At 46.4% G+C, this 18,454-nt stretch overlaps 1 protein-coding gene and 1 long non-coding RNA gene across 5 annotated transcripts; one reads left to right on the forward strand and one right to left on the reverse strand.

The window, feature by feature from the left end:
* Nucleotides 1–4,053: 4,053 nt before the first annotated feature.
* LOC131697390 (uncharacterized) lies at nucleotides 4,054–6,902 on the forward strand. Its single transcript, XR_009307222.1, has 3 exons — nucleotides 4,054–4,137; nucleotides 4,261–4,425; nucleotides 6,025–6,902. It is a non-coding gene; the product is annotated as an uncharacterized LOC131697390 (long non-coding RNA).
* Nucleotides 6,901–18,037, reverse strand: LOC117419346 (bestrophin-3-like). 4 transcript variants are annotated; one of them, XM_058985595.1, is made up of 10 exons: nucleotides 17,756–18,037; nucleotides 17,249–17,465; nucleotides 15,707–15,801; nucleotides 13,892–14,125; nucleotides 13,242–13,396; nucleotides 12,017–12,094; nucleotides 11,228–11,434; nucleotides 10,505–10,585; nucleotides 9,841–9,992; nucleotides 6,901–8,549 (listed from the first exon to the last, which is right to left on the reverse strand). In XM_058985595.1, exons 2-10 carry the CDS (start codon nucleotides 17,398–17,400, stop codon nucleotides 7,709–7,711), a joined length of 1,995 nt encoding a protein of 664 aa, XP_058841578.1. In that variant the 5' UTR covers nucleotides 17,401–17,465; nucleotides 17,756–18,037; the 3' UTR covers nucleotides 6,901–7,708. The 4 variants fall into 4 exon arrangements, with proteins under 4 accessions (XP_058841578.1, XP_033887901.3, XP_058841580.1 ...); XM_034032010.3 differs by having other exon boundaries at nucleotides 11,228–11,380; nucleotides 17,756–18,035; XM_058985597.1 differs by lacking the exons at nucleotides 15,707–15,801; nucleotides 17,249–17,465 and having other exon boundaries at nucleotides 17,756–18,035.
* Between the last annotated feature and the right edge of the window lie 417 nt (nucleotides 18,038–18,454).

The following is an 18,454-nucleotide window of genomic DNA, read 5'->3' on the forward strand; positions in this document are numbered from 1 at the left end:
GGTAAGGGCTGATCAGAGCCACGTCCCACACAGCAAGGAGAGGTAAGGGCTGATCAGATCCATGCCCCACACAGCAAGGAGAGGTAAGGGCTGATCAGAGCCACACCCCACACAGCAAGGAGAGGTAAGGGCTGATCAGAGCCACCCCCCACACAGCAAGGAGAGGTAAGGGCTGATCAGAGCCATGCCCCACACAGCAAGGAGAGGTAAGGGCTGATCAGAGCCACGCCCCACACAGCAAGGAGAGGTAAGGGCTGATCAGAGCCACACTCCACACAGCAAGGAGAGGTAAGGGCTGATCAGAGCCATGCCCCACACAGCAAGGAGAGGTAAGGGCTGATCAGAGCCACACCCCACACAGCAAGGAGAGGTAAGGGCTGATCAGAGCCATGCCCCACACAGCAAGGAGAGGTAAGGGGTGATCAGAGCCACACCCCACACAACAAGGAGAGGTAAGGGGTGATCAGAGCCACGCCCCACACAGCAAGGAGAGGTAAGGGCTGATCAGAGCCATGCCCCACACAGCAAGGAGAGGTAATGGGTGATCAGAGCCACACCCCACACAGCAAGGAGAGGTAAGGGCTGATCAGAGCCATGCCCCACACAGCAAGGAGAGGTAAGGGGTGATCAGAGCCACACCCCACACAACAAGGAGAGGTAAGGGGTGATCAGAGCCACGCCCCACACAGCAAGGAGAGGTAAGGGCTGATCAGAGCCATGCCCCACACAGCAAGGAGAGGTAATGGGTGATCAGAGCCACACTCCACACAGCAAGGAGAGGTAAGGGCTGATCAGAGCCATGCCCCACACAGCAAGGAGAGGTAAGGGCTGATCAGAGCCACACCCCACACAGCAAGAAGAGGTAAGGGCTGATCAGAGCCACACCCCACACAGCAAGGAGAGGTAAGGGGTGATCAGAGCCACCCCCCACACAGCAAGGAGAGGTAAGGGGTGATCAGAGCCACACCCCACACAGCAAGGAGAGGTAAGGGGTGATCAGAGCCACGCCCCACACAGCAAGGAGAGGTAAGGGCTGATCAGAGCCATGCCCCACACAGCAAGGAGAGGTAAGGGCTGATCGGAGCCACGCCCCACACAGCAAGGAGAGGTAAGGGCTGATCAGAGCCACGCCCCACACAGCAAGGAGAGGTAAGGGCTGATCAGAACCACGCCCCACACAGCAAGTAGAGGTAAGGGCTGATCAGAGCCACACCCCACACAGCAAGGAGAGGTAAGGGGTGATCAGAGCCACACCTCACACAGCAAGGAGAGGTAAAGGCTGATCAGAGCCATGGCCCACACAGCAAGGAGAGGTAAGGGCTGATCAGAACCACCCCCCACACAGCAAGGAGAGGTAAGGGCTGATCGGAGCCACGCCCCACACAGCAAGGAGAGGTAAGGGCTGATCAGAGCCACACCCCACACAGCAAGGAGAGGTAAGGGCTGATCAGAGCCACGCCCCACACAGCAAGGAGAGGTAAGGGCTGATCAGAGCCATGCCCCACACAGCAAGGAGAGGTAAGGGCTGATCAGAGCCACACCCCACACAGCAAGGAGAGGTAAGGGGTGATCAGAGCCACGCCCCACACAGCAAGGAGAGGTAAGGGCTGATCAGAGCCACCCCCCACACAGCAAGGAGAGGTAAGGGCTGATCAGAGCCATGCCCCACACAGCAAGGAGAGGTAAGGGCTGATCAGAGCCACACCCCACACAGCAAGGAGAGGTAAGGGGTGATCAGAGCCATGCCCCACACAGCAAGGAGAGGTAAGGGCTGATCAGAGCCACACCCCACACAGCAAGGAGAGGTAAGGGCTGATCAGAGCCACACCCCACACAGCAAGGAGAGGTAAGGGCTGATCAGAGCCATGCCCCACACAGCAAGGAGAGGCAAGGGCTGATCAGAGCCACACCCCACACAGCAAGGAGAGGTAAGGGCTGATCAGAGCCACGCCCCACACAGCAAGGAGAGGTAAGGGGTGATCAGAGCCACCCCCCACACAGCAAGGAGAGGTAAGGGCTGATCAGAGCCATGCCCACACAGCAAGGAGAGGTAAGGGCTGATCAGAGCCACACCCCACACAACAAGGAGAGGTAAGGGCTGATCAGAGCCACCCCCCACACAGCAAGGAGAGGTAAGGGCTGATCAGAGCCACACCCCACACAGCAAGGAGAGGTAAGGGCTGATCAGAGCCACCCCCCACACAGCAAGGAGAGGTAAGGGCTGATCAGAGCCATGCCCACACAGCAAGGAGAGGTAAGGGCTGATCAGATCCATGCCCCACACAGCAAGGAGAGGTAAGGGGTGATCAGAGCCACCCCCCACACAGCAAGGAGAGGTAAGGGCTGATCAGAGCCATGCCCACACAGCAAGGAGAGGTAAGGGCTGATCAGATCCATGCCCCACACAGCAAGGAGAGGTAAGGGGTGATCAGAGCCACACCCCACACAGCAAGGAGAGGTAAGGGCTGATCAGAGCCATGCCCCACACAGCAAGGAGAGGTAAGGGGTGATCAGAGCCATGCCCACACAGCAAGGAGAGGTAAGGGCTGATCAGATCCATGCCCCACACAGCAAGGAGAGGTAAGGGCTGATCAGAGCCATGCCCCACACAGCAAGGAGAGGTAAGGGCTGATCAGAGCCACCCCCCACACAGCAAGGAGAGGTAAGGGCTGATCAGAGCCATGCCCCACACAGCAAGGAGAGGTAAGGGGTGATCAGAGCCACACCCCACACAGCAAGGAGAGGTAAGGGCTGATCAGAGCCATGCCCCACACAGCAAGGAGAGGTAAGGGCTGATCAGAGCCACCCCCCACACAGCAAGGAGAGGTAAGGGCTGATCAGAGCCATGCCCCACACAGCAAGTAGAGGTAAGGGCTGATCAGAGCCATGCCCCACACAGCAAGGAGAGGTAAGGGCTGATCAGAGCCACACCCCACACAGCAAGGAGAGGTAAGGGCTGATCAGAGCCACACCCCACACAGCAAGTAGAGGTAAGGGCTGATCAGAACCACCCCCCACACAGCAAGGAGAGGTAAGGGCTGATCAGAGCCATGCCCCACACAGCAAGGAGAGGTAAGGGCTGATCAGAGCCACGCCCCACACAGCAAGGAGAGGTAAGGGCTGATCAGAGCCACCCCCCACACAGCAAGGAGAGGTAAGGGCTGATCAGAGCCACGCCCCACACAGCAAGGAGAGGTAAGGGCTGATCAGAACCACCCCCCACACAGCAAGGAGAGGTAAGGGCTGATCAGAGCCATGCCCCACACAGCAAGGAGAGGTAAGGGCTGATCAGAGCCACCCCCCACACAGCAAGGAGAGGTAAGGGGTGATCAGAGCCACACCCCACACACAGCAAGGAGAGGTAAGGGCTGATCAGAGCCACCCCCCACACAGCAAGGAGAGGTAAGGGGTGATCAGAGCCACACCCCACACAGAAAGGAGAGGTAAGGGCTGATCAGAGCCATGCCCCACACAGCAAGGAGAGGTAAGGGCTGATCAGAGCCACCCCCCACACAGCAAGGAGAGGTAAGGGCTGATCAGAGCCATGCCCCACACAGCAAGGAGAGGTAAGGGCTGATCAGAGCCACACCCCACACAGCAAGGAGAGGTAAGGGCTGATCAGAGCCACCCCCCACACAGCAAGGAGAGGTAAGGGCTGATCAGAGCCATGCCCACACAGCAAGGAGAGGTAATGGGTGATCAGAGCCACACCCCACACAGCAAGGAGAGGTAAGGGCTGATCAGAGCCACACCCCACACAGCAAGGAGAGGTAAGGGCTGATCAGAGCCACCCCCCACACAGCAAGGAGAGGTAAGGGCTGATCAGAGCCACACCTCACACAGCAAGGAGAGGTAAGGGCTGATCAGAGCCACACCCCACACAGCAAGGAGAGGTAAGGGCTGATCAGAGCCACACCCCACACAGCAAGGAGAGGTAAGGGCTGATCAGAGCCACACCCCACACAGCAAGGAGAGGTAAGGGCTGATCAGAGCCATGCCCCACACAGCAAGGAGAGGTAAGGGCTGATCAGAGCCATGCCCCACACAGCAAGGAGAGGTAAGGGGTGATCAGAGCCATGCCCACACAGCAAGGAGAGGTAAGGGGTGATCAGAGCCATGCCCACACAGCAAGGAGAGGTAAGGGCTGATCAGAGCCACACCCCACACAACAAGGAGAGGTAAGGGCTGATCAGAGCCACGCCCCACACAGCAAGGAAAGGTAAGGGCTGATCAGAGCCACGCCCCACACAGCAAGGAGAGGTAAGGGCTCTCTATCACATTAAAAGCTCACATTTTGTGTTTATTCAATGTTTTCATATACCTCAGTTTGTGATTGACTGCACAAGATTATCCAGCTTGCCGAGAGTGGATGTTACAATCGGACAAGTTGAGTATAAGCTGACTGCTGAAGCGTATGTGAGGAAGGTGAGTTGGCTTGCTTGGTTTGGAACTGGACTTCTTATTGTGAATGCTAATCATGCAGCTTCAAGACAGGGATAACTGGAGGGACTTGTCTGTATGTCAAGCTTAGATTTGACCTGGATCTCGAGAACCCAATTTCATAAAACTCGGAATCCTTAGCAGATGTTGTGCTGTAGGCTTGGATTTTTTTATAGTTCTAACACCTGATTGGCTGACCAATTAAATGCTGTATCTTGGAAACTGCTCCTCCAAATTTAACTAAACCTTTCATGTTACTGTCTGCAAGGCATGCCAGTCAACAGGGGAATATAACTGGTTGATTAATGACTGGAAAGAAGACATTGAAGGATAAGAAGAGAATTATTTAACCTAGTGTAGTAGATGTCGTGTATTAAAAGGAAAATACATGCCTGCTATAAAATGAGTTTCTTTTAAAACTGTCCATTTGAGACCCATATCGCGAAGTGCAAGATAGGAAAGGTTTCTGGAATTACTTTATTAGCTACTAGGGGCTTGCTGTTACTCGTACTCGGAATTGCTTTTAAGAAGCATTTATCAGCAGGCATTCAATAAATCCATTCATTAACATGCTGATTTCAAAACAAGAAAAGCTTCCCTCAGTTTACAATTGAGTACCGATCAACAGCAATTAACTTCCAGTTAAGGAAGAAACTGCAGTATGCTCAACTAGCCACTGAAGCGGAACAGCGAGGATGGAGAGTTCGGGTTTACCCAGTGGAAGTGGGTTGTCGAGGATTTGTGGCACACTCTACAACCCGATTTCTCAGAGACGTCGGATTCAGTGGCCAAGAGTTGCGTCGCACAGTGTAGAACTTATCTGAAGCAGCAGAGCGGAGCAGCAACTGGCTGTGGTTGAGACGGAAAGATTCTGGCTGGGGATCTCAAGCACAATAGAAAGAAAGAAACGCTGATGTACAGGTAAGTAAGCTGGGCTGAGTTGAGTGGGGGACGGAGGGGGGTGATGCTGGGACGCCAGAATCACCGTCGAGCCCTCTTGAGGTGTCGTGGGCTAGTCGACGAAACACTGAGGATGGAAGGTGCCCACTTGAAAACCCCAGAGATGTACCCTACTTAGCTCAATCCAGACGGTTGTCATGCTGATGCACTGGGGAGGCTGCACTGTGGTTGATCCCCGGAGCCAGCATCACAGCCGTTGTGTGTGCTGATGCGCCAGGGAGGCAAAATAAGCTGATCCCTGGAGCCAGCATTACACTTCAGCCATTAACACCAGACAGAAGGATATCTACATCATCATATGGAAGGAAATGTAAATGGATGGAGACACATATGGATCACATTAGTTTACTGTAAAGCTACGTCTTAGTTGGTGCTTATCTTGGCGAGAGCCGAGTTCAAATCAGCATGAAGTTTTAACATCTACTCTCGTGTAATGGAAATCATGTTCTCAAAGCCGATTGGAAGATTTTTTTTCCTCTCACCCGGGGCATGGATATTTTTTCTGCCATGCTGGTGTGCCGAGGCCGTCCGGCAGGAAAGTTCATTGCCATTGATTGGTAATTGTAAACATGAGCGAAGGACAGCAACACTACATGATGAGTTAATGTGACCTTTTCTTTCAAGGAACAACTGGACGGAAGAGAAATCTGCTTTAGTGGATTTGAAGCCTTAGATCTCTACATCCAATCAGGACCTCTCTGGATTCTCGGAGACGTCTTCCTAACAGAATTCTACAGCGTTTTCGACCGTGGCAATGACAGGGTGGGGTTTGCAAAAGCATGCTGATGTAAAACACAGGGCAGTGTAAAACAAGAACGAGGCGCTGTTTAATACCTGTACTTCACACGTCGTGCTGACAACTAGGAGTCCTGGGTTTGAAATATGCAATCAGTGTGACATTAAAACAATCATTGAATCAAGCTGTCACATCACACTTTCTAATTCTAAACAGCAATTCCTTTAATGTTTGACGTAGTGCTGAGACAAATATTGGATATTTGATTGAAATGTTATTCGTGTTCCATGTGACCTTCATATTAGCTCATATAACAATTTGGTGTCAATGAATGTATCAAAAAGATATCATGCAAAGGAAACCAATGCATAATGACGTCAGTTAGAGATATTTTGATGGTGTACCAGGTTTTTTGTAATGTGCGACAAATTACTTTTAATTTCCAAATAGTTAATTATTAAAATATTTGAAAATTCGTTTCAATTTGGAAAAAATAGCTTGAAAAAATAGTTTAACACAGTAATACGCATGTGTTCTTGCCCTAACCCCTCTACATTCCAGACCCTGAGTAACTGCAGACATTCTCATAGACCCCTTTCCCAGTTTAGTCCTAAATCCAAATCGTGAAACTGCTGTGCTACTAGGTGTGTGTGCGTGCATGCGTCTGTGCGTGCGTGTCAGTGCATGCGTGCGTGGGTCTGTGTGTGTGTGTCTGTGCATGCATGCATCTGTATGTGTGTGTGTGTGCCTGTGCGTGCGTCTGTGTGTGTGTGTTTATTTTATTCTTGCATCCCAAAACCCAGTCTGCTGCCCTGCACACAGAGATACAGTTCCTGCCCTTGCTGATGAATAATGAAGATTGTAAAGTTATGTTGTGTGGTTTTAAGCTCCCAGCCTCACCACACATGATGACTCATTGAGAACCAGGTTTGATGCCTGTCCAGTCATACACAGTAAACCCCTGTGATCTTTCTTATGCTCTACATGTCAGCCGTGCAAATACCACCGTACAGTACAAAGTTCTATCTGCTTTTTGGAGAGGTTTCCAACAAATAAAAACACATTTTTTTGTAATTGAACACTTTAATGTAATGGTAAGTGGGACTGTATACCATGTGCCATTTAAGTTATCGTCCATGATACACACTATAACGTTTTAAACATAGACACTGAGACTATCCATTGCCTTTTTCATTCTTTACTCCCCCGTGCTCTGTGTGAATGAAACGTGTGCCAACAGGATACCTTTTCTCAAGCATAAGTAAAATATCACAGAGCGACATCTCTGGTGGCTGTACTTCTGTTTCAGGAAGGCATGTGAATATTTCAAGCTCTATAAAAGAAATACAAAAACCTACACTCCACAAACCCCCCACCTCCCAGGTGTAGGCTTTCATAAAAAGTGAATCATTTTGAATGGCATCTTATTGTGTAACTGAAGAGACTTGCAAAGACAAGAATGTGAGGTCTTTTACTGAAGTAGGCCTTAAACACATGACCGAGTATATCTTGATAATGGGTGAGCTAACTCAGATAAAGGTCATTCAGAGTAAGCACTGTGGTTTAATGCCGTTAATCTCTTGTCTGATCGATATTCTCTTCGCTGGTTGACTCTAAGAGATCAGTCTCCCGCAGCCCTGCTTTGTTTACGTCCCTCGCTGGCAGAGACTCAGCAGCAGCATCATAGTCAGCCCCATAGAGACGCCTCCTCTCCGGCAGCGGCTTGGGGCTCGGCAGACTGCGCAGAGAATCCTTCGAGTGCTGACTGGAGAGCCGCCGGTTCTTCCTTGTCTTCTTGAGCAGGGGGACGCTCCACCTGTTGTTGGAGGAGGATTTTTTCACGTGCTCTCTCACCCCCGAACCCTCGGGTGTGTTCTCCGGGGGCGTCCCGGACCCCGCTCTGCCCTGTGGTGGCCGTGCCGCTTCCTTCTCCTCGTCTAGTCCTACACCCTCCATGTTGTTGTGTGTGTTCCGGTTGCCGGGCGATGAGCCAGCGATTGTGTCTGTGTTTGTGTCAGGCGGGGTGATGATGACCACGGGGACTTCCTCGAACACCGGGGAGGAGGGCTGCGTGGCGGGGGAGTCGGGGCTGCTCGTCTCTCTCAGGGTGGACAGGTGGTCCATGTTCAGCGCCATGTTGCCGTCCCGGGAGCCAGAGCGATGTGTTCTGTGGCCCCGCTCCTCCATGCCGAAGAAGGGCCGGTGGGCATGGGGGACGTGGTCCCCAAGGGGGAAGAAGACGCTGGACAGCTCGCTGCTCCTCCTATAGAAGGAGGGTCTGTGCAGGGCGGAGTTCAGGGGCTCCTGGACACTGAGTATCCTCCGCACTCTGCCCAGGACTGATTCCTGACACCGCTGCTTCAGCTCCTCCGTCTCAGCATTCTCCTGCTGCTGGAACACGTTGTGAGACAGTCTGGGAAGACAAACCGGCACAAAATACAGTATTCTACAGTGATGCTGCTGCAGCAATTTACAGTAGGAATTTAGTACTGATCAGCATGTTAAAGACATGTTCGTACATAAAACAACCCTATGGGATATGTTTCAAGTTCTTGTAAGACATGGGATACAATATGTGTTGTGAGGGATAATGCCGTAAATACTAAGGTGAAGATTGGGTTTACAAACGTGATGCTTTTCCGTGGTGCTGTGTATCTCACACTATACGTAAACCATGGAGGTCATTGTCTGCAGACAGCACATTATGTGTCTCTGGTTTCTCCTAGTTAACTCAGCGTTTCAGATTGAATCAGTCATGTTGATGCAGGTTTACCCCGTGTCTCTGGTTTCAGATTGAATCAGTCATGTTTATGCAGGTTTACCCCGTGTCTCTGGTTTCAGATTGAATCAGTCATGTTGATGCAGGTTTACCCCATGTCTCTGGTTTCAGATTGAATCAGTCATGTTGATGCAGGTTTACCCTGTGTCTCTGGTTTCAGATTGAATCAGTCATGTTGATGCAGGTTTACCCCATGTCTCTGGTTTCAGATTGAATCAGTCATGTTGATGCAGGTTTACCCCGTGTCTCTGGTTTCAGATTGAATCAGTCATGTTGATGCAGGTTTACCCCATGTCTCTGGTTTCAGATTGAATCAGTCATGTTGATGCAGGTTTACCCCATGTCTCTGGTTTCAGATTGAATCAGTCATGTTTATGCAGGTTTACCCCATGTCTCTGGTTTCAGATTGAATCAGTCATGTTTATGCAGGTTTACCCCATGTCTCTGGTTTCAGATTGAATCAGTCACGTCGATGCAGGTTTACCCCATGTCTCTGGTTTCAGATTGAATCAGTCATGTTGATGCAGGTTTACCCCATGTCTCTGGTTTCAGATTGAATCAGTCATGTTTATGCAGGTTTACCCCATGTCTCTGGTTTCAGATTGAATCAGTCATGTTGATGCAGGTTTACCCCATGTCTCTGGTTTCAGATTGAATCAGTCATGTTTATGCAGGTTTACCCCATGTCTCTGGTTTCAGATTGAATCAGTCATGTTGATGCAGGTTTACCCCATGTCTCTGGTTTCAGATTGAATCAGTCACGTTGATGCAGGTTTACCCCATGTCTCTGGTTTCAGATTGAATCAGTCACGTTGATGCAGGTTTACCCCATGTCTCTGGTTTCAGATTGAATCAGTCATGTTGATGCAGGTTTACCCCATGTCTCTGGTTTCAGATTGAATCAGTCATGTTTATGCAGGTTTACCCCATGTCGATGGTGGAGCCCAGGAAAGACGGGATGCAGTAATCGGCCGCTGCTAGAGTGTACGGCGGACGCACATCCGAGTCGTTCCAGTAGATATCCTTCTGCATCCTCGGCACGTTCATGTGCATTTCATCCACAGCCAGAAGGGAAACCTGCACAGTTTAAATTCATTTATTAATAATACAGACTGAGGCTGGAGCTGCAGCACAAGTAGCTGGCCAAACCCAGGTAGGGGAGTCAAATGCGGTCCTCAGCAGCTTATTCACCCTAATGAATGTTTCCCACAGTAAAAACATAACAAAGTGTAGTAAAGCATGGTGAAGGCATGGTAGCACATAGGTAACCATTGTAAAGAATAGTGAGGTATGGTAAAATGTAATAATAAACATGGCAAACCAGGGTAAACTATGGTAAATGCAGAGCATAACCATGGGAAAAGCAGGGTACAACTGCAAATGTACTGTGGTATCATTTTATTAGGGCAACCCTGGACCTAGATATATCTGACGGGCAATTCCAGCAGCAACTCCAACCATAGCTACTGGCATATTGTGCTAAGCTCCTATCTTTAGTGATAGACACTGTATATTAAACACCAGAGAACATGCTGTTGATTTTCCAGCATGTGTGACATGTATTCCTGGGTCCTCCCGATCTCACTGACCTGCAGGTTTCTGTCTATGCACCAGTTAATCTCAAAGTCATCGTCATCTTCTCCAAAGGGGTTTATAAGCTGCTCAGCCACCTAAGGACAAATTCAAGGTATACAGGTATGCTTGATGCAAAGCATAAATTAAATCTGTCATTTTTAGTTTGCAGGATATTATAATATCGTACACAAGTTGAAAACCTCATACATTATATTTTATAGTGATTACTTACATCCAGGGTGTTTTATAAGGTAAACAGATGGCTGATTTGATCACAGTTGTATTTTTTGAGAATTTTACAGCATTGGGGAATCATGCTGGGTTGCTTCAATCATTTATTCGTGGTTATCCTGGGACTTACCCCTTGAGCTGCAAAATGCTCTAAATCAAGTAGACAAACACTTCCCTGATGAACACTAAAGTACCGGTATATCTTTTACCTGAAGTAGGGGTGCATTTGATTAATTTATACCCCATCAGAATAAACCACCCCTGGATTTTATTAGAGTATTTGACAGCACTGCTGGATCCCCCTGGATTATCAACCACAGGTATAAAACTGGGATAACAATGGTGGATAATGCAATACTGGGTGATTTCAAAGAGCTGTAAAATGCTCTAATAAAGTGCTGCGGTGCCTTATTCAGTGGTATTAGTTGATCAAACAGACCTCTTAGTTTCTTATACATTTTACCTTAGGAAATAATAAACTCAAAAAAATAAAAGCATGCACTAACCTTCAGCCAGCCTGCATAAAAGAAGAACTGCAGGAGAGTGAAGACAGGGATGTACATGTCGAGGTCATGACCTGCATAGCCCTGCTTGGAGTCCAAGAACTGACGTCCTATCAGACAGGCAAAGAAGAAGGTGTACACTGCTAGAGTGACGACCTGGAGAGCAGGGCAGGGGTCAGCAGTGAGCTTCACAGGGGATATGCAATGATACTGAAACAGAGTTCAGCCAAGCTGCTGTAAAGCACATCCTGGGCTGGGATCTGGAAGGCTGTCAGAGTAGCGGAAGTCACTAAATGACAGCAGGATTTGTGAATTCAGAAATACTAAAAGAAACTCAAATCCAATGACAAACGTTTCGACTGGGGGTCTTTCTCAAATGTAGTGTTTCTAAATTCAGCACAATTGAATGTTCAATAGTGATGGATAACAGGATTACTAAGACCACCTGTGAAATGCAGGATGAATCTCATGGAATCGCAGGCACGCAAGCAGGTAAAGTACTGTGTCAAATATAATTTAATAGCAATGTAATAGTCAGCATAGCAATCGGTAAGTGAAACATCTTGTTTCCTGGTTCTTAGTAGTTTTCTTAAGAGCTATGCTGCAGCAAGACAGTGATGTGCGCAGCAGTATTGAAGAGAGCGCCAAGAGAGACTCCTAGGTATTTGACTTTTTTATATTATTTTAACTCTGGGACTGCCGCTGAGCATGTACTATAATGCATGACTAAACATGTCAAATACCATCACAGGGCTGCTACACTAACTAATAATAATATCAAAACAACATTACCTGTGTGTATACAAGAGGAATGCCGACCCAGTCATAACCGAATAGGGTAGAACACCACGATCTAAACTTATTCAATTCCTACAGAAAGAACAATGAAAAACAATCGCAGCAGCAACAATCGATCAAAGCAGAGCTGCTTAGATGCTTCATAAAGACTGAATCCACAAACAGAGGGATGCAAAGCTTCATTCAGGGGAAGGTTGCAGGGATGACTAACCTTATCAGAGATTTATCATCTGGGCTTTTGTATACAAGCATTCTATTACACTATATCATAGTGTCAGGGGTACTACTGGGTACTGCAAGGGTCAGGGAATAATCATATACTGACACTGCCACTGTTAGTTTAAGATTCTACTCCAATATGATTATTGCAGTTTTTAAAGGTGAACTCCCTCTTTTTACTCATAATAATAACAATACAGTAGAGCCAGTCTTATCCAATCCTGTAAGCTACGATCCCCTTCATTAACCGATGGACATGTATCATTTACACAGGCTGCTGCCAGCTGAGCCGTACAGATGCATACTGATCCATGCACACTTTATTATGGATCTAAAACAGTCAATTCAGCTCTCAGCAGGACAGGACGGATTCAGTCGCAGATTTTAAAAAAAGATGATGTGTTTGGTAATTCAGTTTCATTTTTTCCATGCTGTCACTTCACATACCTGCCCAGTTTAAACATGTTAAATAAACATGTTAAATAAAAGAAAGCCAGGGATTCATATAATTACTGTACCGTTAAAAAGCTGAAACTATTTGTTTTTCAATAACCAAAGCCAGTTTGTGTTTGTGTGTACTGTCTTGTTTCTGCCTCAGGTTAACACACACGGTTACTTTGTTATAGACTGAGAAAGCATTGGAACAACTGTTTTTGGAATGCTGTTTTGTAAATTGCCAAAAACTGCATTACAGTGCTTTGCAGTAATTCTCTGTACAGTATAGGTGCAGCACCGTACTTTGGTGTTTTAGACACACTGATGTACCTGACATTGTTAATGGTACTACAATGTAGTATAATGACTCTGACATACGATATCTTTACATATCAGAGGGACCAATTAGATTGGATATGACAGGTTCTACTGTAATAGCTAGGAAAGCAAGTATGCAATTTAAATAACCCTCTCTCTCAGAAAGAGCTGGGGGGGTCTGAACACACAGTTGCTCTTCAACAAGCCCCATTGCACACTGGGCTCTGGCTGTCCCTGCAGTACCTACGATCATGATGGTCTGCAGGTCCACGCTGTCCTGTATCCGCCCCTCCTTCCGCGCCTTGTTCACCAGGGTCACAAACCATGCCACCGGAATCCAGTATTTAAGATGGGGAGACTTGAGGTTTTCAAAAATCTTTCTCTCCTCGGGAGTCATGAACCCTGCTCGCAAAGAAAAGAAATGCTTCAAACTGGAAAACAATTCCATATAGCATTCCGTTAAGTAACCCATATTAAATGTAAAGTGTATGTAAGGCGTACATACTGGACACTACTGATCATTTTTAACCTTCCTACTATATGATTTGTTGTTTGTTTCTGAGATATTGTGACCTTCCACTCTGTTGACTCAACAGCTTCTATACTTTACCATGAAGCTGAAAGGTCAAAATATCACATGATTTCTCAAGACAAGGGAGCACAAGCAGAATCACACCTGCCTCCAAGCAAGATTCCCGGTCTGGGAATCAATATTCAGTACTGGACAACAGAACTGGGAACTCAGAATGAGTGCAAAAAACTTTCAGTACTGCTGCAATGTGAGGGGGACATTTCCCGTCGTTAAAAAAGTGAGGGGGACATGTCCCCCGCGTAAATTACGCCTCCGGTGCTAGTGCATTATGGGGCAATGGGAGCCGTCTTGTAACTGCCAGGCACCTGCTTCGACCACGTGGTCCATGGTAGGGAAGCGCTTGCAGACGGCCGTGCTGACAGAGCGGAAGATGAGCAGAGAGGTGAGGTTGACGTAGCGCATCAGGGTCCTGCGCAGGAGCCGGCCGTGCTCATCCCTGCCCTGCACACTGCCTGAGACCAGGAACATGAGCCGGTCCGGCCAGGGCAGGTTCACAAACTGGTTCCACCAGCGGTTCACCACCAGCGTCACGTAGAAACCTGAGCAAGACAGCAACACAGGGGGGCATGTACTCCGGAAACGCTGTCTCACGAATATATATATACACAAGCATACACACACACACACACACATATACACAGGGTTACCATATGAATCCACGTTCACTGGGACAGTTTGAGACAAGCCGTTTACAGACCCTTCTCTCCAGCTCAAAGTGGACTGATATGTAGTGCTGGGACTAATATGGGTTTTGCAGATTCGAATATTCTTAGAAATTTTTTAAAACACAAAATTTCCTCTTTCAAGGATATTACTGCTTTGCCTTCATGAGAACAGAAGACATGCTGGGAACGACATTATGCCCTCTTAATGTACCCACATTCTAGTTGCAGTATAATATGTATTACTGGCAATTTGAATAGGTACAGTAATCAGAAAACACAGATGTGACTTGCCCTTTATGATCCTTGCTGTATTACTATGCTATGATGACACCTTGTTTTAAGAACACAAGTACAAATGGGAGCAGGCCATTCCGCCCATTATTGCTTGTACAGTTTGTAGCAGCTGATTGATCTCAAAACATTGTATCAAACGTTCAGTATCAACAACACGGCTAGGTAACCCATTCCATTCCCTCACTGTGTAAAGAAGTGTCTCCTACCTCCTCTTCTTAATTGCACTTCATTTCCAACTGTTTCCTCTGGACCTGGTTTCTGTGCTGTGCTTACAGTATTGGTTAGGGTTAACCATGTCAACTTCTTTAGAGTTCAAATCAAATGCAAAGAAACCAAATTACATTATTCTGCCACCAGGTAGCGGTGTATCGTACACAAAACTCCCAAAGGGAAACATGAACTATTCAAGTGGACGAGTTAAGCAATTATGAATGATTTAACCTTTGCCTCACATTGCTATATGGGTGCTCCAACATGGACATGAAATCATTGTGCTGTAAAAACAATATCTATGCCTGTTTTCTTATTGGAAGAGAATTCAGAAACCCGCCTGGATGATTGCAAAGACTTATAACAATTAAAGGGAAGTGGATTTGAAGCATGCACCTTTAAAGTGCTGGCTTGGAAGCAAAGCAAAGGTTATCAATAATGTGAAACTCACAGTAGAAATACTAAATTAAACTTTGATTCAACTGAAGACATTCAAGACTTCTGGTTAAAACGTTTGCCAATTTATGTATTAAGTTTGTTTTAGTGTTTCAAAATTTAGCAAAAATAGTTATGGATGATACGAATAATGCTTCTTAGCAAATGTACCTGGATAATATGTGGCTGGAATAGTGCATTCTGGGTACAGTTAGAAGTGCATTCTGGGTACGGTTAAAAGGTGACCTTCAGCCAAGGTTTAAAAAGTGTCATACACAAAATGCAGGGAGGAAAACTTTAGAAAACAAAAACAAAAAAACCAAACAGTTACTACTGTATGAAACGGTTAGACCACACATTGCCAAGCCAGCAGCCTCGGACTGTTATTATTAACATCAGTGTGCTTGTTTGTAGCTCAGTGTGGATGTAGGCCTACTGGTGCACCACACTCTCATGCAAAGCCTGCTGCGTCGCAGCTCTCCCTCTGCGTGCGGCCCTGCGGGGTCTGGTACTCACCCAGCACAAACGTTACCGGGATTTGCTCAGCATATTTATCACAGTAAAGAGATGCCTTTTCAAAGTAACGTTTTTGTTTTTCTGAAAGAAAAAATCTGGAGTGGATAGAAAACAGACATTTCAAATATTTGGCTTCCACACTGTTGTAGACAGTGACATCTCCGTGATTTTGACAATGCAGAACCGAGTTCAGTTGTGCTACACGTCTGAACTGTAAAATGTAAAGGGGGCTGTTTTACAGGTCTAAGCAGCAGTGAACTGAAATGCTGCAGCTCCCTTTAACTCCTGCTGATTGTCCAGTAAGAGCACACCGCTTGCAGTGCAGGGGAGCCTGGCAAGCTGGCTCGAATCCTGTTTGCACAGAATTGACAATCAGGGTAGAGTCCATATCCTGACAATATCTGTTTCTTGGGCTTGGCAGGTAAAAGATTGGTAAGCAGCTTGCAGCGGGATGGGGACATTCAAATTGGGCATTCCAGACGGGATAGAACAACAAGTTTTATTTGGTGGTATTGAAATCCCCTGCTATAGATTGCTAAAATAGACCCCAGGGATTATACAATGAGTTGCTGCTGGTGAAAGAAAACCAGCCCAAATGGATTAGAAGGCTGTCATTGTTGAAGAGGTGGAAGTGTTGGACCCACCCATTGAGCCATTCCATACACCTCTAGGCTTCGCACGTGGAGGTCCACCAAGGATCTGGTTGATTTGGTGCCTCCATCTGCCACGTGTCATAGCTATCCTGTGAATGGGTTTTTGTTCAAAGCAGCATCACATCAAAAAATGGATTTTTAAATGAACCCTGCATACTTGATATTGCTGATCTTAATAGTCACAGCATACAGTCAAACCTGCTTCTCGTCATACCGCCTTCTGCATACTACCACCACAGAACTGTCCATTATAATATACATGTATCAGCCATACAACTCGTTTCTAACCCACTTAATATCACTTTGGGAAATAAACACCTAAGAAGGGTTACATTTAAACATTTTGATGTTCTGAATGCAAAGTATGGTATCACAATACAGAATATGTTTACAGCTTTTTTGTATTTTTAATTATTAAAAATCTGATTTACATGTACAGTGCAATAGACTGTTATTGAAAAGGTATTATTGAACATGATTGCAATCAATGCAAGCAGCTAGTACTGTATCCAGGGATGGGAACAAGACTCCTATTGCATAGCAATTACACCAATTCCAGGTTTTACTACGAGCTTCATTATTCCACAGTGTGTATCGGTAACACGCGAGATGTGTCTTATTAAACTCACAGTAAAACCTGGAAGGATACACTTTTCCAACCGCCTGCTTCAAATCTTAAATCATTTGCAGAGTGATTTTTGTGACTGCACTTCAGCATTTCTGACATGCCTGTATCTTTAGATATTCAAACATGTTATTTCAATACAAACACATGACCCGAGTGTAAAATGAATTAGTGTAAAATGAAAATGTGCAGTATCATAGAGGCATTGAGGCGTTATCTCCCTTATTCCCAATACATCATATAGTACTGTAAAAACAAGCGTACCTGTAGATGATACTCAACGCGGTGTACAGCCCTACAAAGACGAGAAACTCGCGGTACAGCAGTTTATAGATGCTGCCTCTCCACCGCAAAAGCAGTCTGTGAAACCCGAAGAACGTCGCATTGGCTACCTTGCTGGAGTAAGTCACGGTCATCTTGAGTCGAAAGAGAGTTTCTGCCGTGTTAATCTATACAGTATGGTCATCGTCAGGCGAGAAAGCTGCAGACAAAGCAGATTCACTAGTCGAGTGAGGCGGGTCACCGCCCATTAAAACTTAAAAGCTGATAAGTCCACCCCATTTTCACATATCTGAAATATAAATCACAGCCCCATATATAATTCTCTTTCTATCTTTCACCAATGTCTCTAGCTTTATTATGCAAACTAACTAACTTAAAATAAACAAACAAGTACTCTGAGGCAAACAAGTACTTTCCCTGGCTGAACCTCAAAATAAAAACTGAACATACAAAAGTACAAACGCCATCGACCCAAGGTTGTATGCTTACCTAAAGTTAAACAAACACCTCTCAAGTCATCTGAAACGACGTCTAGCGTCTATTTTCTTCATGAGCCAACTGCTGAACACGCGCATTGAGACAGCGTTCCACTTTAGCTGCCTGTTTTTGTCAAACGGCCACGCTGGAACTAAGGGGTTCAGCAGCTCCCATACCACGGAACAAACACACAACCATTTGCTGAGACTGCTCTTGCTATATTTATCCTTGCAACTGTCCGTGAGTACATCCAGGCATTGAAAGCGTGTCCTACAGAAATACACAGTAGCAGGCAGAGGAGGCAACGAGCATACCAGTCTGCGTAGCGTGATCTATTGGCTGTGGCACAGCAGTATTAAAGTCTGCAAATGGAAAAAGTAGTGTACTTGATCATCTTTAATTACTGGACTCTCCCTCACACAAAGAAGCTATAACGTCTTTGATACATGCAACAAAGTGTGATGGCCCCATATATTTATTTATTTACATATAATGTATAATGTGATATCTTGTAACAATTGTAAGTCGCCCTGGATAAGGGCGTCTGCTAAGAAATAAATAATAATAATAATAATAATAATAATAATAATAATAATAATAATAATAATAATAATAATAATTTATTTTTTGTTGCTTAATGTCATATTCACCCATTACACCGTGTAACATTTTTTTTTTTTTTTTTTTTTGGTTCCTGGGTAGTAAGTGTTA

This window comes from Acipenser ruthenus, chromosome 14 (assembly GCF_902713425.1).
Source record: "Acipenser ruthenus chromosome 14, fAciRut3.2 maternal haplotype, whole genome shotgun sequence".
NCBI classification, from domain to species: domain Eukaryota; kingdom Metazoa; phylum Chordata; class Actinopteri; order Acipenseriformes; family Acipenseridae; genus Acipenser; species Acipenser ruthenus.